This window comes from Cavia porcellus, unplaced genomic scaffold, assembly GCF_034190915.1.
Source record: "Cavia porcellus strain 051 isolate PalLab524CR breed Dunkin Hartley unplaced genomic scaffold, mCavPor4.1 scaffold_21, whole genome shotgun sequence".
In the NCBI taxonomy this organism is placed as follows: Eukaryota; Metazoa; Chordata; class Mammalia; order Rodentia; family Caviidae; genus Cavia; species Cavia porcellus.
The window spans coordinates 36159845-36176834 of NW_026947504.1; the positions used below are offsets into that span (position 1 = coordinate 36159845).

At 43.6% G+C, this 16990-nt stretch overlaps 1 protein-coding gene across 2 annotated transcripts in view; it reads left to right on the forward strand.

Moving 5' to 3' along the window:
• Positions 1 to 16990, forward strand: part of Mtus2 (microtubule associated scaffold protein 2) — a 438067-nt gene that overhangs the window by 408708 nt on the left and 12369 nt on the right. For both annotated transcript variants that reach the window (XM_003477411.5, XM_005007024.4), the window contains 2 exons: positions 5980 to 6194; positions 13888 to 13993. In XM_003477411.5, the coding sequence (XP_003477459.2) occupies positions 5980 to 6194; positions 13888 to 13993 (321 nt within the window). The remainder of the gene's footprint in view (positions 1 to 5979; positions 6195 to 13887; positions 13994 to 16990) is intronic.

Genomic DNA, 16990 nt, shown 5'->3' on the forward strand with positions numbered 1-16990 from the left:
AAATATCTAAGTAGCTGTATTTTTGGAGTTTTCCCAATGGCAAGAGGATATTTATTTCTTTAGGGACGCTGTATCGTGCCCTTCACCTCAGTTCCCCACCTGTTTTATTATCTAATATCTTCTGCAGACCTGAGCCCGCAGCACAGGGTCACTGGAAGAACGTAAGGATCACCTCTCCTGTCCTGTGTAACAGCGAGTGGGAACTGGGGACTGGAATCATATATAGAAAAAGTAATTACTTTGCCACTTTATGAGCAGCAAAACTGAGGCATATATAGTATGTGATTTATTCAGGACAGTCATAGTGCAGCTCAGGGACAGTGCTAAGAAAAAAACCAGTCATCACTGCCCTCCAGAATAGTGCGTGAGGCCTATCAGTTACCCTGAAACTAACGTGGATACAACTGTGTGTAAAACAGAAGAGTCCAACTGCTGGGTACTGTAATTTTTCAAAACCCAGTATTCTCCTTAATTATGGTATTAGTTTTTTTAAAAATCTTTTTATTCATAGACTATACAAAACAAATAGGATTTTATTAGATATATTTTGTTATAGGGGTCTGTGCACAGTCTATAAATGGGTGGGTAGAAATACAGATACATTTTATTACAAATTACACAGTCCTACCATTTCTATATCTTGGCTCTTTTTCGTTCAACCATATATTACAGATATCAATCCATGATACTGCAAAAATACTTAGTTTGTCTTTTACTGATCACCCATATCCCATTGTGTATAAGCTTTAACCTACATATATATTAATTTTATCATTATTTAACCAGCCTCTTTTCTGAAGCAAATTATGCTGCAGAGGTCATCCTTAACTACATTTTTTTGTGCATTTGTGGGACAGTCATGTTAAAATATATGTCATTTGTTTTTTCACCAACATAACTTACTCATGTTTATTCATTTCTTTATCTTTTCATCTGTTTTATTCCACTTATATAATCATTATAGCCAACTTAATTTCTTAATTTTCTGGAATCAAAGACACTGATGATAGTATCTCATAGCTTTTCTCGTACAAAATACAACTTTGCAAAACCGAGATATGATTATCATTCTTATTATTTTCATTTTAGTTGTGCATCCTCAATATATCTCTAGTTAAAAAACCGAAAAGAGTGCTGGTTGTGGAAGCATAGGCCTAAAATCACAGTTACTTAGGAGGCCAGGGCAGGAGGAGTTATTAGGAGGCTGAGGTTGGAGAGTCTTGGCAGCCCAGTCTGGGCAGCATAGCAAGACCTTGACTCAAAATAAAATTCAAAGGGCTGAGAATGTAGCTTGGTGATCCCTGGGTTCAGTCTCCAGTTACACACACACACACACACACACACACACACACACACACACACACAGATTATTCCTAGGTCCCACATATATCCATATGTCCGTGTGTGTGTGTGTTTGTATTGGTAGTGGCTAGATTTTCACTTTTGTTTTATTGCTATCGTGTATCTTTACCATTAGTATAGAGAGATTTAAAATATAAAAGTATGGATTTCCCTTCTATGTGACATCTAAATTTGTCCTCTGATACATCCTATCATTTTTTCTTTATTTTTTTCTTGAAGTATAATTCTCATACCATACAATTCATTCATTTAAAGTATACAGCTCAGTATATTCACAAGTTGTAGAAATAATGCTGCAATCTATTTTAGAACATTTTCTTCACCCCAAAAGTAATCCTACTGCCTCAGCCTCCCAAAGTGCTGGGATTACAGGTGTGTGCCAAGTGGCCAACTCCATCAATTACTGTTTCTTAATTGGCAATCCAGGGCCTTTGTTCTACATCATTCTTTTTGATGAATTAACAGAAATTAGTAGTATAATTTTATATCTTGTATATATATATATATATATATATATATATATATATTATACATACATATCATGTATATATCATATGAATATGTGTAGTCTTTTCTTTCTTTTCTCCTTCCTCTCATCCCAGTTGTTCTTTCCTGATTCACTACCTAACCAATTAGAAAAGGAGAAATTTACATTATAAAGATGTTATTCAAATTTGTGATTCCTTAATCAAAAAACATTGTACCACTTCTGTGATATTCCTGCCAAACATGCAGGATTAGGATTTAGTAAGGAGAAACCATGAGACATGATAAATTGAGAGACATTCTACAAAACTCCAGGCTTTCAAAAGTATCAAGGTTCTGAAAACTAAAGAGAGACTGAGGAAAAGTCTCAGATGGAAAAGGATCAAGGAAATAGAACAACTAGAGGAAATTCGTAATTTAGAACTGGGTCTGTTTTCTAGAAAGGATATTATATCAATGTTTATTTCTTTCTTTGATGACTGTCTTGTGATTAAGTGGGAGAAATGTTTGTGTTTGTGGAGAATATATATTATAGAGCTCATGGTTAATGGAATGGCAGGTCCGTATCTTATTCTTTTATAATAACATCCTTAGTGTTAGTAGTTTTATTTTTGTATATTTATTTTGTAGTATAGGTGATTGCTCCTAGGGCCTCAAGCATGCTACACAAGTGCTCTACCTGGGAACTTCACCCCCAGCCCTGTGGTTATTATTTCAGCAGAGATTATTTTAGAAAAAAACCACAGTAATTGTAATAACTATTCAAAATATAAACCAATAAAAGGCTTTTTTGGAGGGGAGTATTTTTTCACAACATTGCTTGGGATTTTTGTCAATAAGAATAATGAATTGGTTTGGGTTTTCTTTTAAATCCTTCATAAATAGGGCACCCCCTTATTACCCACATGTGGTGTAGACGTCTCCTTCTACCCAGTCCTCAGCAGACCTGATTACACTGGCAGATCAAAGTCCTTAATTGAGTGGTGGGACACAGGACACTGGGTACACTGCAGCTAAGAAGGCGTTTGGGAGCAGCATGGGCTGCTGGCCCCATAGCTTCTTACATGTCACTCACACAAAGGTAAGGTGCTGGTACAAAATCTGCCTGAAACACCATACGTTTCACCAGTGGAGGAATTTTCTTGTATTTTCTCTCCTAAGTTCTTCTAAAGCAGAATGTGACAAAGAAACCCTTACATTAGCTGCTAATGTAGGGTAGGTATTTCTAATTGGGGTGATCCAGATGCTCTACAATGACCTTGGATGTGTTTTCCTGATCAGAGCCATCACCCCCAGTGTAAATTGTAGTTAGCCAGCACCTATATGTGCTTGCTTTAGTTTAACGTAAAAGACATTGTCTCCTTAGTATGTATTTCAGAGCAGAAAGCATGGGCATTTTATCTTTATGAAGTCAAAATGCTGTGTATATGCACCTTTGTCTGGTGTTCTTCCCCTTCTTGAAGCTAGGTTGAATCCAGATGGAGATGAGAATTCTCCACCGTAGCCCATAGCATGGGATGGGTTGGGAACAAACACAGAGCCTGTAGAAAGAGCTGAGCTGGATGCAGTGGTGACTGCTACCCTTCTCTTGTGTCTTTCTGCCTGTGTGTACACTTGAAACTATAAGGTATTTGCCTGTGTGATAAGACGTGCATACCTGTGCCAAGGAGTATTAAGTGAATGAGTGTTCTTGTATACTTACTAAACAAGCTGATGGAGAAAAACAGATTTCCCTGAGCATGGGGTCCATAAAGCTTCAGGTCATGTGAAAAGATACCTCATGTCCCATTTGGCATTAGAGCCAGAGGGAAGATCCTTAAAGATGGGCCCCCAACACTGAAACAAGTTCCACACATGAGTGTACAGCTGTCAATTCTAAAGGATGTAAAAGTCACCCTGGTCCTCTTAGATGAACATACTATTATTGTTTGTGTCTAGGTGTCCCCAAAAGCCTCATGTAGTGATAAGACTTTTTCAGAGGTAGCTAATCTAGAGTGTGTGGTGCTGGGATTAATGGTGTCTGATCCTTAAACTGTTGATTTGGCACCACACTCACCCCTGTAGCCTACATAAAGTATAAAAAGGAAAGGAAGATGCTATTAAGGTCATTTGTTAATTTTTCTGTCTGCTGTCCACCATGAACTACTCTCCTCTACAAAGCTACCCTGCCCTGGAGCCAGTCCATTATGGACTGAAACCTCAACAAACTAATAAACCTTTGTTTCCTCAACTTTGGGCATCAGATATTTTGTCTCAGAAATAACAAAAGTAATTAAAACAGAGTTTGGTACCAAGAGTGTTGCTGTGACTATACCTGACTGTGTGGTTCAGGAGCCTTTGGGAACAGCTTGTGGGAAGAGTATGGAAAAGTTTTGAAATGCCCTCTGAAAAAGTCAAGCTGAAATGCCTGAGGTTGTATTGTGTAGGAGATTCAGAAGACCAGAAAGCAGGCAAAGACCTGGCTGAGGAGGTTTCTGCTGGGAAGGACTGTGTTTGCTGCTGGACTCCAGATGATGTTTGTTATGTCTTGGCAGAAAGTTTGTGTGATGATGTTTGTTTGGCATTTTGCTTATGTCTAGTCTTTGCCTGAGACTGAGATTAAGGGCAGCAAGCTAATCCTATAGAGAAATTTCTAGGCAGTCCAATGTTTAGGCAGTGGCATGGATACTGTTGGGAGCATTTAGCCAATTATGCATTGAGAATTAAGAGCCAAGAGCCAGAATGATTTAAAATGTGGTGACCAGAAAGGAAGCTCCAGTAGAGCTGTGGACTGCAAAGATAGAGAAGAGATCTTGACTGCTGAAAATGAACAGCAGAATAGAAAAGATGACCTGAGGGCATCACAAGAAGCACAAAGCCACCACCCTTTGCAGGCTCAAATTTACAAAAGTGAGACTTTGCTTTGTGAAGAAAGCCCCAGAGCATCATATTCCAGAATCCATCCATTGTGGTGCTGGTTTTAGGTACATGCTGAGTGCAAAGGCTGCAAAGTCATGAAGGGTTCCACCCAGATTACAGAAGAAGGCCTGGAATGCCAGGCAGTGTGCCCCTAAGAGAGCACTGTATGAGGCTGTGTGTGTGTGAAACCAAAATTGCAGTGGAGATCCCAGAAGTTTGGAGAGGCCAGGAACATGTATTGTCTGAGGAAAACTGCTGGGGGGGGGGGGCGAGCAGAGCAAGCCCAAGAGAAAAGCCATGGGAGCTACAACCACCAGCAATGCCACAGGGGCAGCATCTCTCATGCTTTTTGGAGTTAAGATCTTACTCCAGATGGTCCCAGATGCTGCACATGGAAGGAATGACAGGACTGAAAACCGTTAGACTTTTGGCAACTCTTGGAGATGGACTAAATGCCTTTTGCAGAGAGGGATATGCATGAGTTTTGGGGATCAGGGGAAGAATGTTATAGTTTATGTCTAGATGACCACTCAAAACCTCATGCGGTCATAGGGCTTTTTCAGAGGAGGCTGAATCTAGAATGTGTGATCTGGGATTAAGGAAATATAATCAATTCACTGCCTGGATTGGCACTGCTCTAATCCCAGCAATCTAGATAGAGTATAAAAGGGGCAGAAAATGGATGTTAAAATCAGTTTCTGATTTTGCTGTCTTCTGCCCATCATGAGCTGTTTCTTCTGCAGAGCCACCCTGCCCTGGAGCCAGCCCATTATGGACTGAAACCTCTACAAACTGAACTAAGTGAACCTTTCTTCTTTTAGCTTTGGGCATCAGATATTTTCGTATCAGTAATAAGAAAAGTAATTAAGACACAAACACCAGCATTTTGACTCCACAAATATCAAGTGCCCATGCCAGGAGCGCAGGGGCTCTGTTTCTGCCACGGTGCATCTGGGAGCCGCATTTTTTATGCTTATGTCCATGGACCATCTGACTACTCTATGGGGAGGTGCAAGGGCGTAGCAATTAGAAATCCTCCATGTGCCTTCTCAGCTATGTCACCTCCTGCATAAATCTCTGGCGCTCCATGGGCTCCAGTCTTAGCTTAGCATCCAGATTGCCTGATGAGAATCAAATGCTGCTCACAAGGCACTTGAATGTTAGTGTGCTGCCTGGGTGGAGTCCTTCCATGCCCTTCCCCAGTGTGTTTATAAGCTCTCTGCTCTCTGCCAGCCTTCAACACAGCCAAATGCGAGAAGCTGCAGAAGGAGAAGGAGGACCTGGAGCGGCGGTTTGAGGAAGAGCTGAGGAGGATGGGCTGGCAGCAGCAGGCCGAACTCCAGGAGCTGCAAGAGCGACTGCAGCTGCAGTTTGAGGCGGAGATGGCACGGCTGCAGGAGGAGCACCACGGCCAGCTGCTGCAGATCCGGTGCCAGCACCAGGAGCAGGTCAGTCTGTGGCACAGGCATGGGTTCTGCTATTGAGCAGCACAGGTGGCGGGTGGAGGGAACCCTGTCCTCTTCAGGGGGTGAGTCTGTGGTCCAGGTCGCACTCCAACTTCATTTCTTCCTCTGACCCTGTCCACTTCTCTTCCAGCTGCTCTGGCCTCCCCAGCTCTTTCTCAGGGCTTCTGGATTTGCTGTGCCTGGAATCCTCTCCCTCCAAACATTGCATGGCTTCTACTCTCTCTTCCTTCATGAGTTTTCTCTAATAATATTTCTCATCATTTCTCAGTGAGGTCTTCTTCACCTAAAATTATACTTCCTTCCCCTTTGACACGCACACACTTCCTGTCCCCTTTCCTGCTCTGGTGTTTCTCCAGCACTTCTGACTAACATGAAGCTTACTTCTTACCCATGTATTTGCATTTGTATGAGGGCAGAGGTGATAGCAGGCAGACATAGACTTAGTCCTGCTTCTGCACCAGACACTGCTTTCAGCTGAATGTTCATAATCACTCTACCAGGTAGGTACCACTCTTACCTTTTTTACAGGTGAGAAAACTGAGTCCATGTGTTACATAAGAATTCACAGAGCTCCATACGGAACAGCCAGGGTAGAATCCGGTCTGGCTCCATAGTGCTGCTGCCAAGCACTGGCTTAGAGCTGCCTGCCACTCTTCCTGCTGCCCCTCCCTCCCTGGCACCATGCTTGTGGAACTCAGGCACAAAACGTGTATTCATTGAATGAAATAATGAGTGCTGATCATTAACTTTAGTCCAGCAGTTTTTCTGGGAAGGGAAATTTATCCAAGGAATAACGAGGGAAGGCCACCCATGTGGCCCATTGGTGTGAAAGTGGGTAGGAGCCCCATGTGTCCACCCCACCGCCAGCTTCTGTGTGCACTGATGACAGACGGGCAGAACAAACCAATCTGCTTCCACAGACTGTGTTCCTTCTATTATTTCTCTTCTTTCTAAATTTCCAAGCTCACATGCCTGGGTCCCCTCCTTCTAACTGTATGTTATTTTATCATCTGCCTGTGTTCAGGGTAAATTATCATTAATGAGCAGAGCTCTTTAAATCTCATCTGACACCCAGGATATGTCTGCCTGGCCCTTCATGTATCACTAACCTTTGGGCTGACCTCCTTAGGCTGTTTCCAAATAATTATCCCAGATGGCAATAATCAGATGGGTTCCCTCCCCCAGCGGGGGAGGACCCAGTTCAGCCCAAGAATAAGCACCAGTATAATAACAAAGAGCTTCTTACTTTAGAGCGTTTTACTTTACACAGCAAGCACCTCGGTTAGCCATTCTCCCTAGAGGCTGATAAAAAGCAAAAGCACCTGTCTGCATGAGGTAGTTTAGTCTTAGCAACTAGGACATAGAAGGGATGGCAGCTAAAGTCACCTGCTGGTGTTGAGACTAGAAAACGAAGTCAAAGCATCTCCCCTCCCAGGCTGTCTAAGCACAGCTCCTGGCAGTGGACATTGGTACTCGCTGTGGTGTCCAGTCTGGGCTCTTTCATGCTTTCAAAGTGGTGCAGATATCTCCTTGGGCTTCTTGTGTATCCCTTGGCTCTTCATCTCCAGTGTTCCATGGAAAATATGTGACCTTTATCAAAGACTTTCAGTGCCAAGGTCTGGGCCAGCCAAGAAGATACCACAAGTGAGAGGTGGGCAGCAGGTAGGGGAAGAGCCCCTGGGTGAAGGTTCCCAAAGTGATCCACATTACCGGTAAGGCTGCTAGGTGGAGCCGCCACCCGCAGGGCACAGCTGGTGGCTAGGCCTCCCCAAGCCCTCTCCGTGCAGAGGCAGATTGTCGCCTACCTATTTTGTCCTGGCAGCAATGGCAACAGACTGGTATATGGGCTCTCAACTCTCAGCGAAGCTGGGACACAACTGCTTATCACAGATTTCAAACTCAGAGAGATCAGAAAGGAAAAACCCTTGGACTTCTTTACTAATTTCCATTAGCTATCTGTGTATGTTTTAAAGGTACTCTGTCTTATGAAGGCACAGTCTTATGAAGGTACTCAGCCCTGGTTGCTTATGGTCACTGAAGCCCTCTATTTATTTATTTATCCCCTATGCAAAGAATGTGCATTGAAAGCTCTCTGTATGCAGAGCACTGTAACAGACTACTACAGGAGATGCCGAGATTTATAAAATGTGGACTCGCTTATTTCATGGAGGAAGTTCAGGGAACTATAACCCTGGCTGAGAAATACAGGCCTGTTTAGGAACTGAGAATCCACTTCCAGCCATGACGACGGGAGACGTGCTGTGGTGGAAATAGCACCTGAACACTCGGAGATGAGCGGACCTTCGGATAGCTGCCCAGTGGTTTGCAGAACCAGCCATTTATATCTGTGCCTGCCTCAGGTCCTAGTTCTACTCCTGCTGCTGAGTGTTGACCGATTCCCTGACCTTTTACTTCTGTAGTATAGCATGAAGGACATGAGGAAGAAGAGGAAATACACATCCTCCCAGGATTCCGAGTGCCTGTTACTGGAAATGCCCTTTGGTTTGGAGGAGACTCAAGTGGAAACTGAGGTAGAGATGGCTCGTGTGTGCATTCAGCGGGTCCAGCGAGCATTCTCCACCCCTGGCCTCCTGCTCACAGACAATTAGGTTGATGGTGCTGACCCCAACAGATAGTAGCAGTGCTGTCTGTATGGCCTCTCATGACCCAAGCCTCCCACGGCCAGTAGCATGGTTGGGGCAGCTTCGGTTCTGACATAGGATTGTATGGGGTTTCAGATACCAACCTTCACTCAGGTTGGGACTTCCTCACAAGATAAGGTGACTTCTGGCTCCCCTACAGGATCTGTCCAGGAACAGAGTCATCGAAAGCCTTCTTCTTGCCTGTCTCCTACCTCAAGGAGCCGGGGCTTCCTCCCTGTCCAGGTTTCTGCTTCAGGAACATCTGGAAGTCAGTTGGAGGTCTGACAGAACAGAACCCCCGCACTGACTGAATGGGAATTGCTTGCGAGCAGGGTGGCGCCTGGCCCGGAACTGGTTTTATTTTTATGAATTTATTTACTTACTTTGTGGTACTGGGAATTGAACCCAGGAACTTGCTAAGCAAGTTGCTAGGTAAGTGCTTTGCCACTGAATCACCCCCACAAAAGTAGTTTTTGTCGTGTTTTGTAACAGAGCTCTCTCTGTGATGCTCAGAGTGGCCTTGAACTCAGATCCGACTGCGTTGGCCTTCCGAGTTCTGGGTTGCAGGCCTGTGCTATGCTGTCCAGCGGGGCTATTTCTCAGAGCTCCCCATGAGACTCTAGTGTGCAGCCCATCTGTGTCCAGGGAGGTGCAGGGCCTGGTTCCTCAGCCCAAGAGGTGCTGTGTAGGGACTTGGACAGTGGCAGGGAATGGGCAAGACGGTGAACCTTAAGAATATGCTAGAACTCTGAGATGGTAGAACTCTCATTTTAAAATTATGTGCTAAAATTATTTCATCAAAATCAGCTCTCATTCTTTAGCAACCTGCAGCGGCCACATCCACGCATATCCATAATCAAAGCATGCAAACAGACTTGCGCCCTTAACAGGTGTGCTTCTGTTTCCTTGCTTCACAGGTAGCTGCGTCTCCGCCCAGCTTCCCATGCTCCTTTCTGAGCTCCTTTTGGTTGTTTCCCAAATATATGTAGCCACAGAGCCTGGGAATCAAGGGTTAGGACTGCAAACTTTGCCCCCGTCCCTCTAAGACCAAGGTAGTTTGTTTATTCCACCAGCTGCCCTGCAGTCAGCTGCCCTAACCCTAACCTCATACTCCTGGATGCATGGTGGATTCTGCCCTGGGGTCCGAGCAGAGATGCCGCCTTTGGGGAGGTGCTCATCCTTCGGAATTTATTTTTACGCTTTCTCAGACCCAGCACATCCTTTCTGAAAGAAGTGGTACTTTTAGGCTAAAACGCAGGAACAGCATCTCTATGATTAGTCTGAGTGCGAGGGGGCCACTTGGTCCATCCACCTGCATTGTGTCTCCTTAACCAGTCTGTCCTGCCTACCCCTGGCCATCACACAGCGGAAGCTACATTCTCTCTAATCAGATAGAATCAGATCCCAGGGGCCCTCGCTCTTCCACACTGGAGCTTCTTATGCTGGGAGGAGGCAGCTCAGGGGACAGGGAGCCTCTGTGGACTCCTGCCCACATGGTTGGCTTCAGAGAGGACAAAAGGCACATGCAGGATGGGTGAAGTTGGCCTGGGGGCTGTGGCATGGCGAACTGTCTGGAAACTGCAGCAGTGGAAATGAAGGAGGATTTCCTGGCTGTCGGGAAAGGAAAGTCATCAGGAGGCAGTAAGCCTGCGCCAGCTCCCTCTGTCTCACTGGTAGAGACACATGTCTGGGCTGGGGGCAAATGGGAGTTTAATCTGGTTTAATGAGAGAGGCTGGGATATTATAGAGCACATGCTTCCTCATTCGAAATGGGAGTCTTCTCTAAGTGAATTACCAAAGCCCCAGTTAATTCCATTTTGCAAATAGCTGAAGGAAGTAAAGCCCGCAGCTCAGTGCTTCCCCATCTGAGGGGGTGGCTTTCCATGCTGTAACTAGCCCAGCTAAATAGCAAGCAGCAGCAGGAATGGTGTTATATCCCAGAAAAAAGCTGGTTTCCCAACCACTGGGGCTGTTTGATGGGCAAACTCACAGACTCCTCTGAGCCATAGCCCAGAAGTCTTAATTTAGTGCAGGAGGAAAGTACTTCAGCAGTACTTCAAGGGGGGCCACATCCAGGTTTCTAACAGAAGGAGAGGTAGTTTCAGCCACCGAAAACTGGCCAGAACCTGACAGTTCTGCTTCTGATTTTGTAATCTATAATGCATAAAATCGTCCTGTGTTTCCCTTGGGCCAGCTAGTCTCAATCTGCTCAAATGGCTGCAGAAGGCTCTGAAGTCTTCTCAGGCTGGAGATTCTTACTGGCTGCTTCATGGCTTCAGGACCGCTCCAGAAGGGAGCCAGGACCCATAGGAGAAGAAGCCATGGGGATTAATACTGTGACAAGAAAAAGGCTGGCCCACAGATGATTGCATTCCTCCTTGCTGAAGAAACATTCTTTTAAAAATACAAAGAGCCATGGAAGCTGCATTATTGAAAATCAAGCATGATTACGTGCACCCGTTGGCTCATGGGCTTTCTTGGCTTTCTCCTAAACAATTGGTGATTCGTCTGATACTGTGTGTTTTTCAAGTTAGGAGGTCAGTTTTTCATTAATGGAGGCAATGGTGGGTATGCATGCACTTTCATCATCCTTAACATGTGGGATGTGGAATTCTGTCACCACTAAATCTAAAACAGGTCTTCCAACAAACTAGAAAAGCATACATGTTAGCCACAAACATGCTACAGTATTTCCACTTGGGGCCTTTCTGTGACCTTTCTGTGACTTAGCCTTTCCTTTTGTTTATCTTTTCTGAACTCTCTTGTGGTAAGTTATGTAAGAGCCCAGTAAATTAAAACCATCTCAAAGACTGATGAAATGGGGCTGGGGATTTAGCTCAGTGGCATAAGCGCCTGCCTTGCAAGCAGGCAGTGGTGAGTTCGATCCCCGGTACCAATAAAAAAGAAAAAGACAAAAAAAAAGACTGATGAAATGTACTTTGCTGTACTGACCTGTGTAACAGACCTCCAGAAAACATGCAGGTACTTTTTTCTAAACATGTGCACTATGTGTTTAACTTACGTCTGTAATGGAACAGAAAGGGCATTACCATTTTTTAAAATGGTAATTTATTTTTACAAGAGATGAAAGGCTTTGGACAAAGATTCCATTAAAACGTCATGTAAAGGGAACTGGACAGTTAAATACTGTTGTAATGAGTATTACATTATACTACTGAGTGGATACCTAACTGTAAGCCTCAAGTAAAATATTGTTTAATCAGGAATGCCAAATAAGCCAGAGATATAGCCTAGTGGCTCAGCACCTGCCTGGCAGGTGTGAGGTCATGAGTTCTATCCCTGGTACCAGAAAAAAAAAAAAAAGGAATGACAAACAAAGAAATTGCTGCATGCCAATCCATTTTTATATTGTCCTGAGTAGTGCTGTGGGCTCTATTTCTTTACAGTAATTTTCCTATGTTAGAGATTGAAGACCTCATTCTTAGAGAAGCTAGGCAGATTTCTCCATGAAGTTATGCTCTACAAAATAGGAATCCATCCATTTTAAATTAAAAAATACTTCCATGTTTCAGTGAGCTCTTATAAGGAGCCCTTTTTCCCTCTAAATGACAGAAGAAATTATGTGAATTAAACCCAAAGCAATGAGGCACTCTTGGGAGTGGCAAATTTCTAACTGATCCAAATAGCTATAGGACCTGGCTACACTGTCTAGATCTACGTTTATCAAATATCAGGTTTTGACACATTCATAGATTCTGGAATAAATTTAGTAAATGGTAGCTAGCATTATGTAAGATAAAGTAAAATAAAATAAAAATGTAAAACCAAATTATTGCAAGTGAAAAGGGCAAGTATTTTTGTGAAACTGTGGTTTTGATGTGGAGATATGCATGAATGAGTATGTGTATGGGCATGTGTGTACATGCACTGTATTACAATGTACAGTAGAATATTTCACAGTGGAATCAACTCTGTATCCATGCTGTACCAAGAGAGGTTGGCTGTAGTGAGGAGAGGTTGTTTAATGTAGTTACTTTGAAGAGTCACATGTTTCAAATTAAGCAGTAGCTAAAGTAACAACAGTAATAGACATAATAGGAAGGGGTGGGGGAAGGTAGGTAGAGGAATCAAGAAGTATCAAAATAAAAGATCCCGGGCTGGGAATGTAGCTCAGTGGCCTAAGCGCCTGCCTGGCAAGCCTGAGGTTGAGAGTTCAGTCCCTGGTACCACCAAATAAATAAAAGATCTGGAACTGGCTATACGACTTGTGATTAAACTCCTCAAATGTAACTTCAGCCAGGGAATCAGCAGCCCTTCACAGGAGCAGCTCTGAATTCCCCAGGCAGGTGAGAATTGTACTCTAGGGCCAAGTTTGTGCTTCAGAATCTGGTACAGTGCATGTATTCACACTGCCCAGCCTTATGGGTGTACATGGGAGGATGCTGAAATGTTACTGACCTCTCCTGGGTCGAAGCAGGGGCAGCGCAGTGTTGTACTTGATGGAGCTTCACCTTTGGGATAAGACAGATCTGGGCAGCACTGCTAGCTCTGCTGTTTACTCAAGCTGTTAGCCTCAGTTTCCTCATCTTTAAACGGAGTATAAAATACCCATTTCATGAGGTTACTCAGAGGGTTGAGTACCCAATGGCAGGGAGCACGGTAAATTTTAGTTTCTTCTTTTTCCTTGATACAGTATGCTCCCACCTGCCACTTGGAAAACATAGCAACAGACCGTCTCATAGGAAAACCCTTTTTTTTTCCTTCTGCATCATTGTGGCATAGAGTGAAAGGATGGGAGCAGAAAGAAAAATGAGATGCTTCCGTAGCCAGGTCAGGGTCCGAGAGGTGGCTGGGGTAGTATTGCCTGGGCAGAGCCTTCCCTGTAACTCCAGAGATTGCTACCTCACTAGAATGCCTTGGTACAGGCTCAGGGTCCCTGTCACTTATGCTTGACATTCAGGGCCACTGACTTTTCCTTCTCATTGAATTGTACCTCTCTTTTCCAAACTGCAAGGATATTGCTGACATCAGCTCCCTAGTTCTCCAGATAACCAGTAACTGACTCTCCTCAGGTTGAAGATATTACTGCCAGTCATGAAGCTGCGCTCCTGGAGATGGAGAATAACCACACAGTGGCCATTGCGATCCTGCAGGATGACCATGACCACAAAGTCCAAGGTAAGCTACCACTTTGTGCACTGCAGGCAGAAGTGGCCACACGAGCAGAATGCTTCCTGCTGCAGAGCAGGGAGCCCTCCTCACCCTTGATTCCTTCCTTGTGCATCTTTTATGTTTGTCTCTATGAAAAGAATAGATAGAACTTAAGAACTGAGGTAGGGCCACGGATAAAGCATTTGCATCACATGCATTAGGTCCAAGGTTCTACCCTCAGCACCGGAAGTGGGAAAAAAGATTCAAGTACAGTATTCTTCTCCTCCCAAGCAGTTATGCTCAGTCTTGCCTGAATGCTGGAACTCCTTGAGATGTTGTAACAGCTCCAGTTCCACACCAGCATTCAGACATAGTTGGTCTGGGCTACAGCAAGTGCATCCTGAACTTTTGTAGGTCCTCAGATGACTCTATGGGCCTAAACTTCAGGACGACTCTTCGAAAATAGGCACAGACACCTTGAGCTTTGTCCTGTATTATAGCCTTGTAAAACAGAAATTTCAAGGGCCCTGATCATGTTTGTGTATTCCAGTTCCTAGCAGCATCAACAGGGCTGTACTCCTTGTCCACATTTACTGTGGGTATACACTGAGTCTCCAGATCTTTCTTTCCACAGTTTTGTAATTGAATTACCCGAGGGCTGTGGCTTAGATGTGGTTCATTTCCCAGGGGCTCATCCGCTTCCCAGCATAGGAGTATGAAATGTGACAGGACTTCCCAGAGATGGGGCCTGTGCGAGGTCCTCAGGTCATGGTGGGGATGGAGCTAGAAGGGAATGTATGACCTTAATCTGTCTGGATCCCTGTTTGGTGATTTGATTTCCTTCTTGTGTGTATACTGTGTTAATCAACTTTCCATCACAATACCAAAGTATCTGAAGTAACCAACTTCTAAAGAGAAAAAGATTATCTGGGCTCACAGTTTCCAGAGATCCAGTCCACGATCAGTTGGCCTCATTATGTTGAGCCTGTGGCCAGACAGCTCAATGTGGCAGGAGTATGTTACAGAGCAAAGCCTCTCACCTCATGACCAGGAAGCAAGAGAGCACAGAGAAAGCTGGTTCCACCCTCAATGACCTAAAAGCCTCTTAAAGATTTTACCATCTCTTAGTAACACTGTACCAGGGACCACGCCTTCAGCCTATGAGCCTTTGAGGGATTTGAAGATCCAAATTGGAGCAGCTGAGCTGAGCTGATGTTAATGCCATGCTTGTAAACTCCAAAACTGTGTGATAAATATGCCTCTTTTCCTCATAAATTTAACCTGCCTTAGGTGTTTCATTGTAGTAACAAAACAGACTAATTACATCAGGTGCTTAGGGGTTTTTTTGCAAATCAATAGCAGCAGTGATGCTAAGTTCTACTAAGATTTTCCTTTGTGCAGGAAGATGCCTTTTACTCTTTCATGTGTACTTATATTATATGCAAATTATATGCAATTTATGTTTTAATTTCCCCCATATGCTCTTTTCCATCAGCTGATTGTTAAAGAATATATTAAAAATGAAATTTAGCAATGTATTAATAAGTTTTTTTAAATCTGAGATTTAACATCCAAAGTTTTATCTTTATTTTAAAAATGTTCTTTGCAAAGAACAAAATCCACTGTGTATCAATCGATGCTCAAGTTTTTGCCTCCCTCAAGCACTAGGCCCACCACCTCTGGGAACTGTTAGGATAAAGTCCCAGGTAGATGTAAGAGAGAATAATTTCCTGAGAATCAGTTAAATGTATTATTTATCTTTGGATTACTGGGCCCCACCCTTAGCTATACATTAGAACTATGGGGAGAGGGCTGGGGATTTAGCTCAGTGGCATAAGCGCCTGCCTTGCAAGCACATGGTCATGAGTTCAATCCCTGAAACTGTGAAAAAAAAAAAAAAGACTATGGGGAGAGTGAAGAGGAAAACAAGAAAAAAAATGTGTAGATCTCACTTTAGAGATTACAGCTTAATTACACTAGGGTATGGTCCAAGCATCAGAAATTTTAAAAATTCCCCAGGTGATTCTCATATGCAGCAAAATTTGAGAACCATTGTCTTAGAGCATAATATTAAGATAGAAGGGAATGTCATGACCTTGAAATAAAGAAATTCATCCTGGGGACACAGCTATTGTATAATAAGTGATGTCTTATATCATCTTCAGACTAGATATTGGCTTTTCTTTTCCCCTGGGTTATTGGGGTCGCCTGAAAACCCTCATTACTGCACTATAGGATCTTGGTCTCAGGAAAGGGAATATGAATGCAAGTGTTATGACAAGCCATGGAATTGCCTTTTTTTCTGGATTTTCACGTGAATAGACATGGTAGATTTTTTTCTGACAAACGTTTACTTAGGCACCACATCCAAGGCCTTTGAATTATATATAATGTCAAGACACAGTGGCTCTATGTCAGAAGAGCTTAAAAGTTTCCTTAGGTGGTTAGGAGGATGCTTTCAGTGTCTGTTAAAAGTAATCATATAGACAAGAGGCAGGTATACCAGAAGCCACTGGGTAAAATGTCAATGAAGTCAGCACAGACCTTTTTTCCAAATGCAAATTTGAGTTATGACAACTAGACTTTTCAGCAACCTTTCCACCATTAGTTAAAAGATTTGGGTCAATGAAAACCACAGAGTTTTTCCTGATTGCATCTCATGCCAGACAGAACGGTAATTGTTGGTCTCCAGCACTCTCCTCTTCTCAGCGAATGATCCGGCTGATTAATGAGACCTTTTCTCTCTCTAGTTATTACATGAAAATGAATTGCTAGTGCGGCCAGGATGAGATGGGCTTCACCAAGCTAATACGACTTCTTAACTGGAAGAAAATAGAATCCATTTGCTTAATAACTGCTGCGTGGTGTTTCTTTTTGCCTAACTTGCAGATCATTGCTGTGCTGACACTTCACAGAACATAAGTGTCCCAAACCCCCGACAGGAAGCAATCCAATTAGTCCTTCCGTTTGTCTGAGTGTCTTCCCACCACATCTTTGCGCCAGCAAACCCTAGCAATCTGTAGT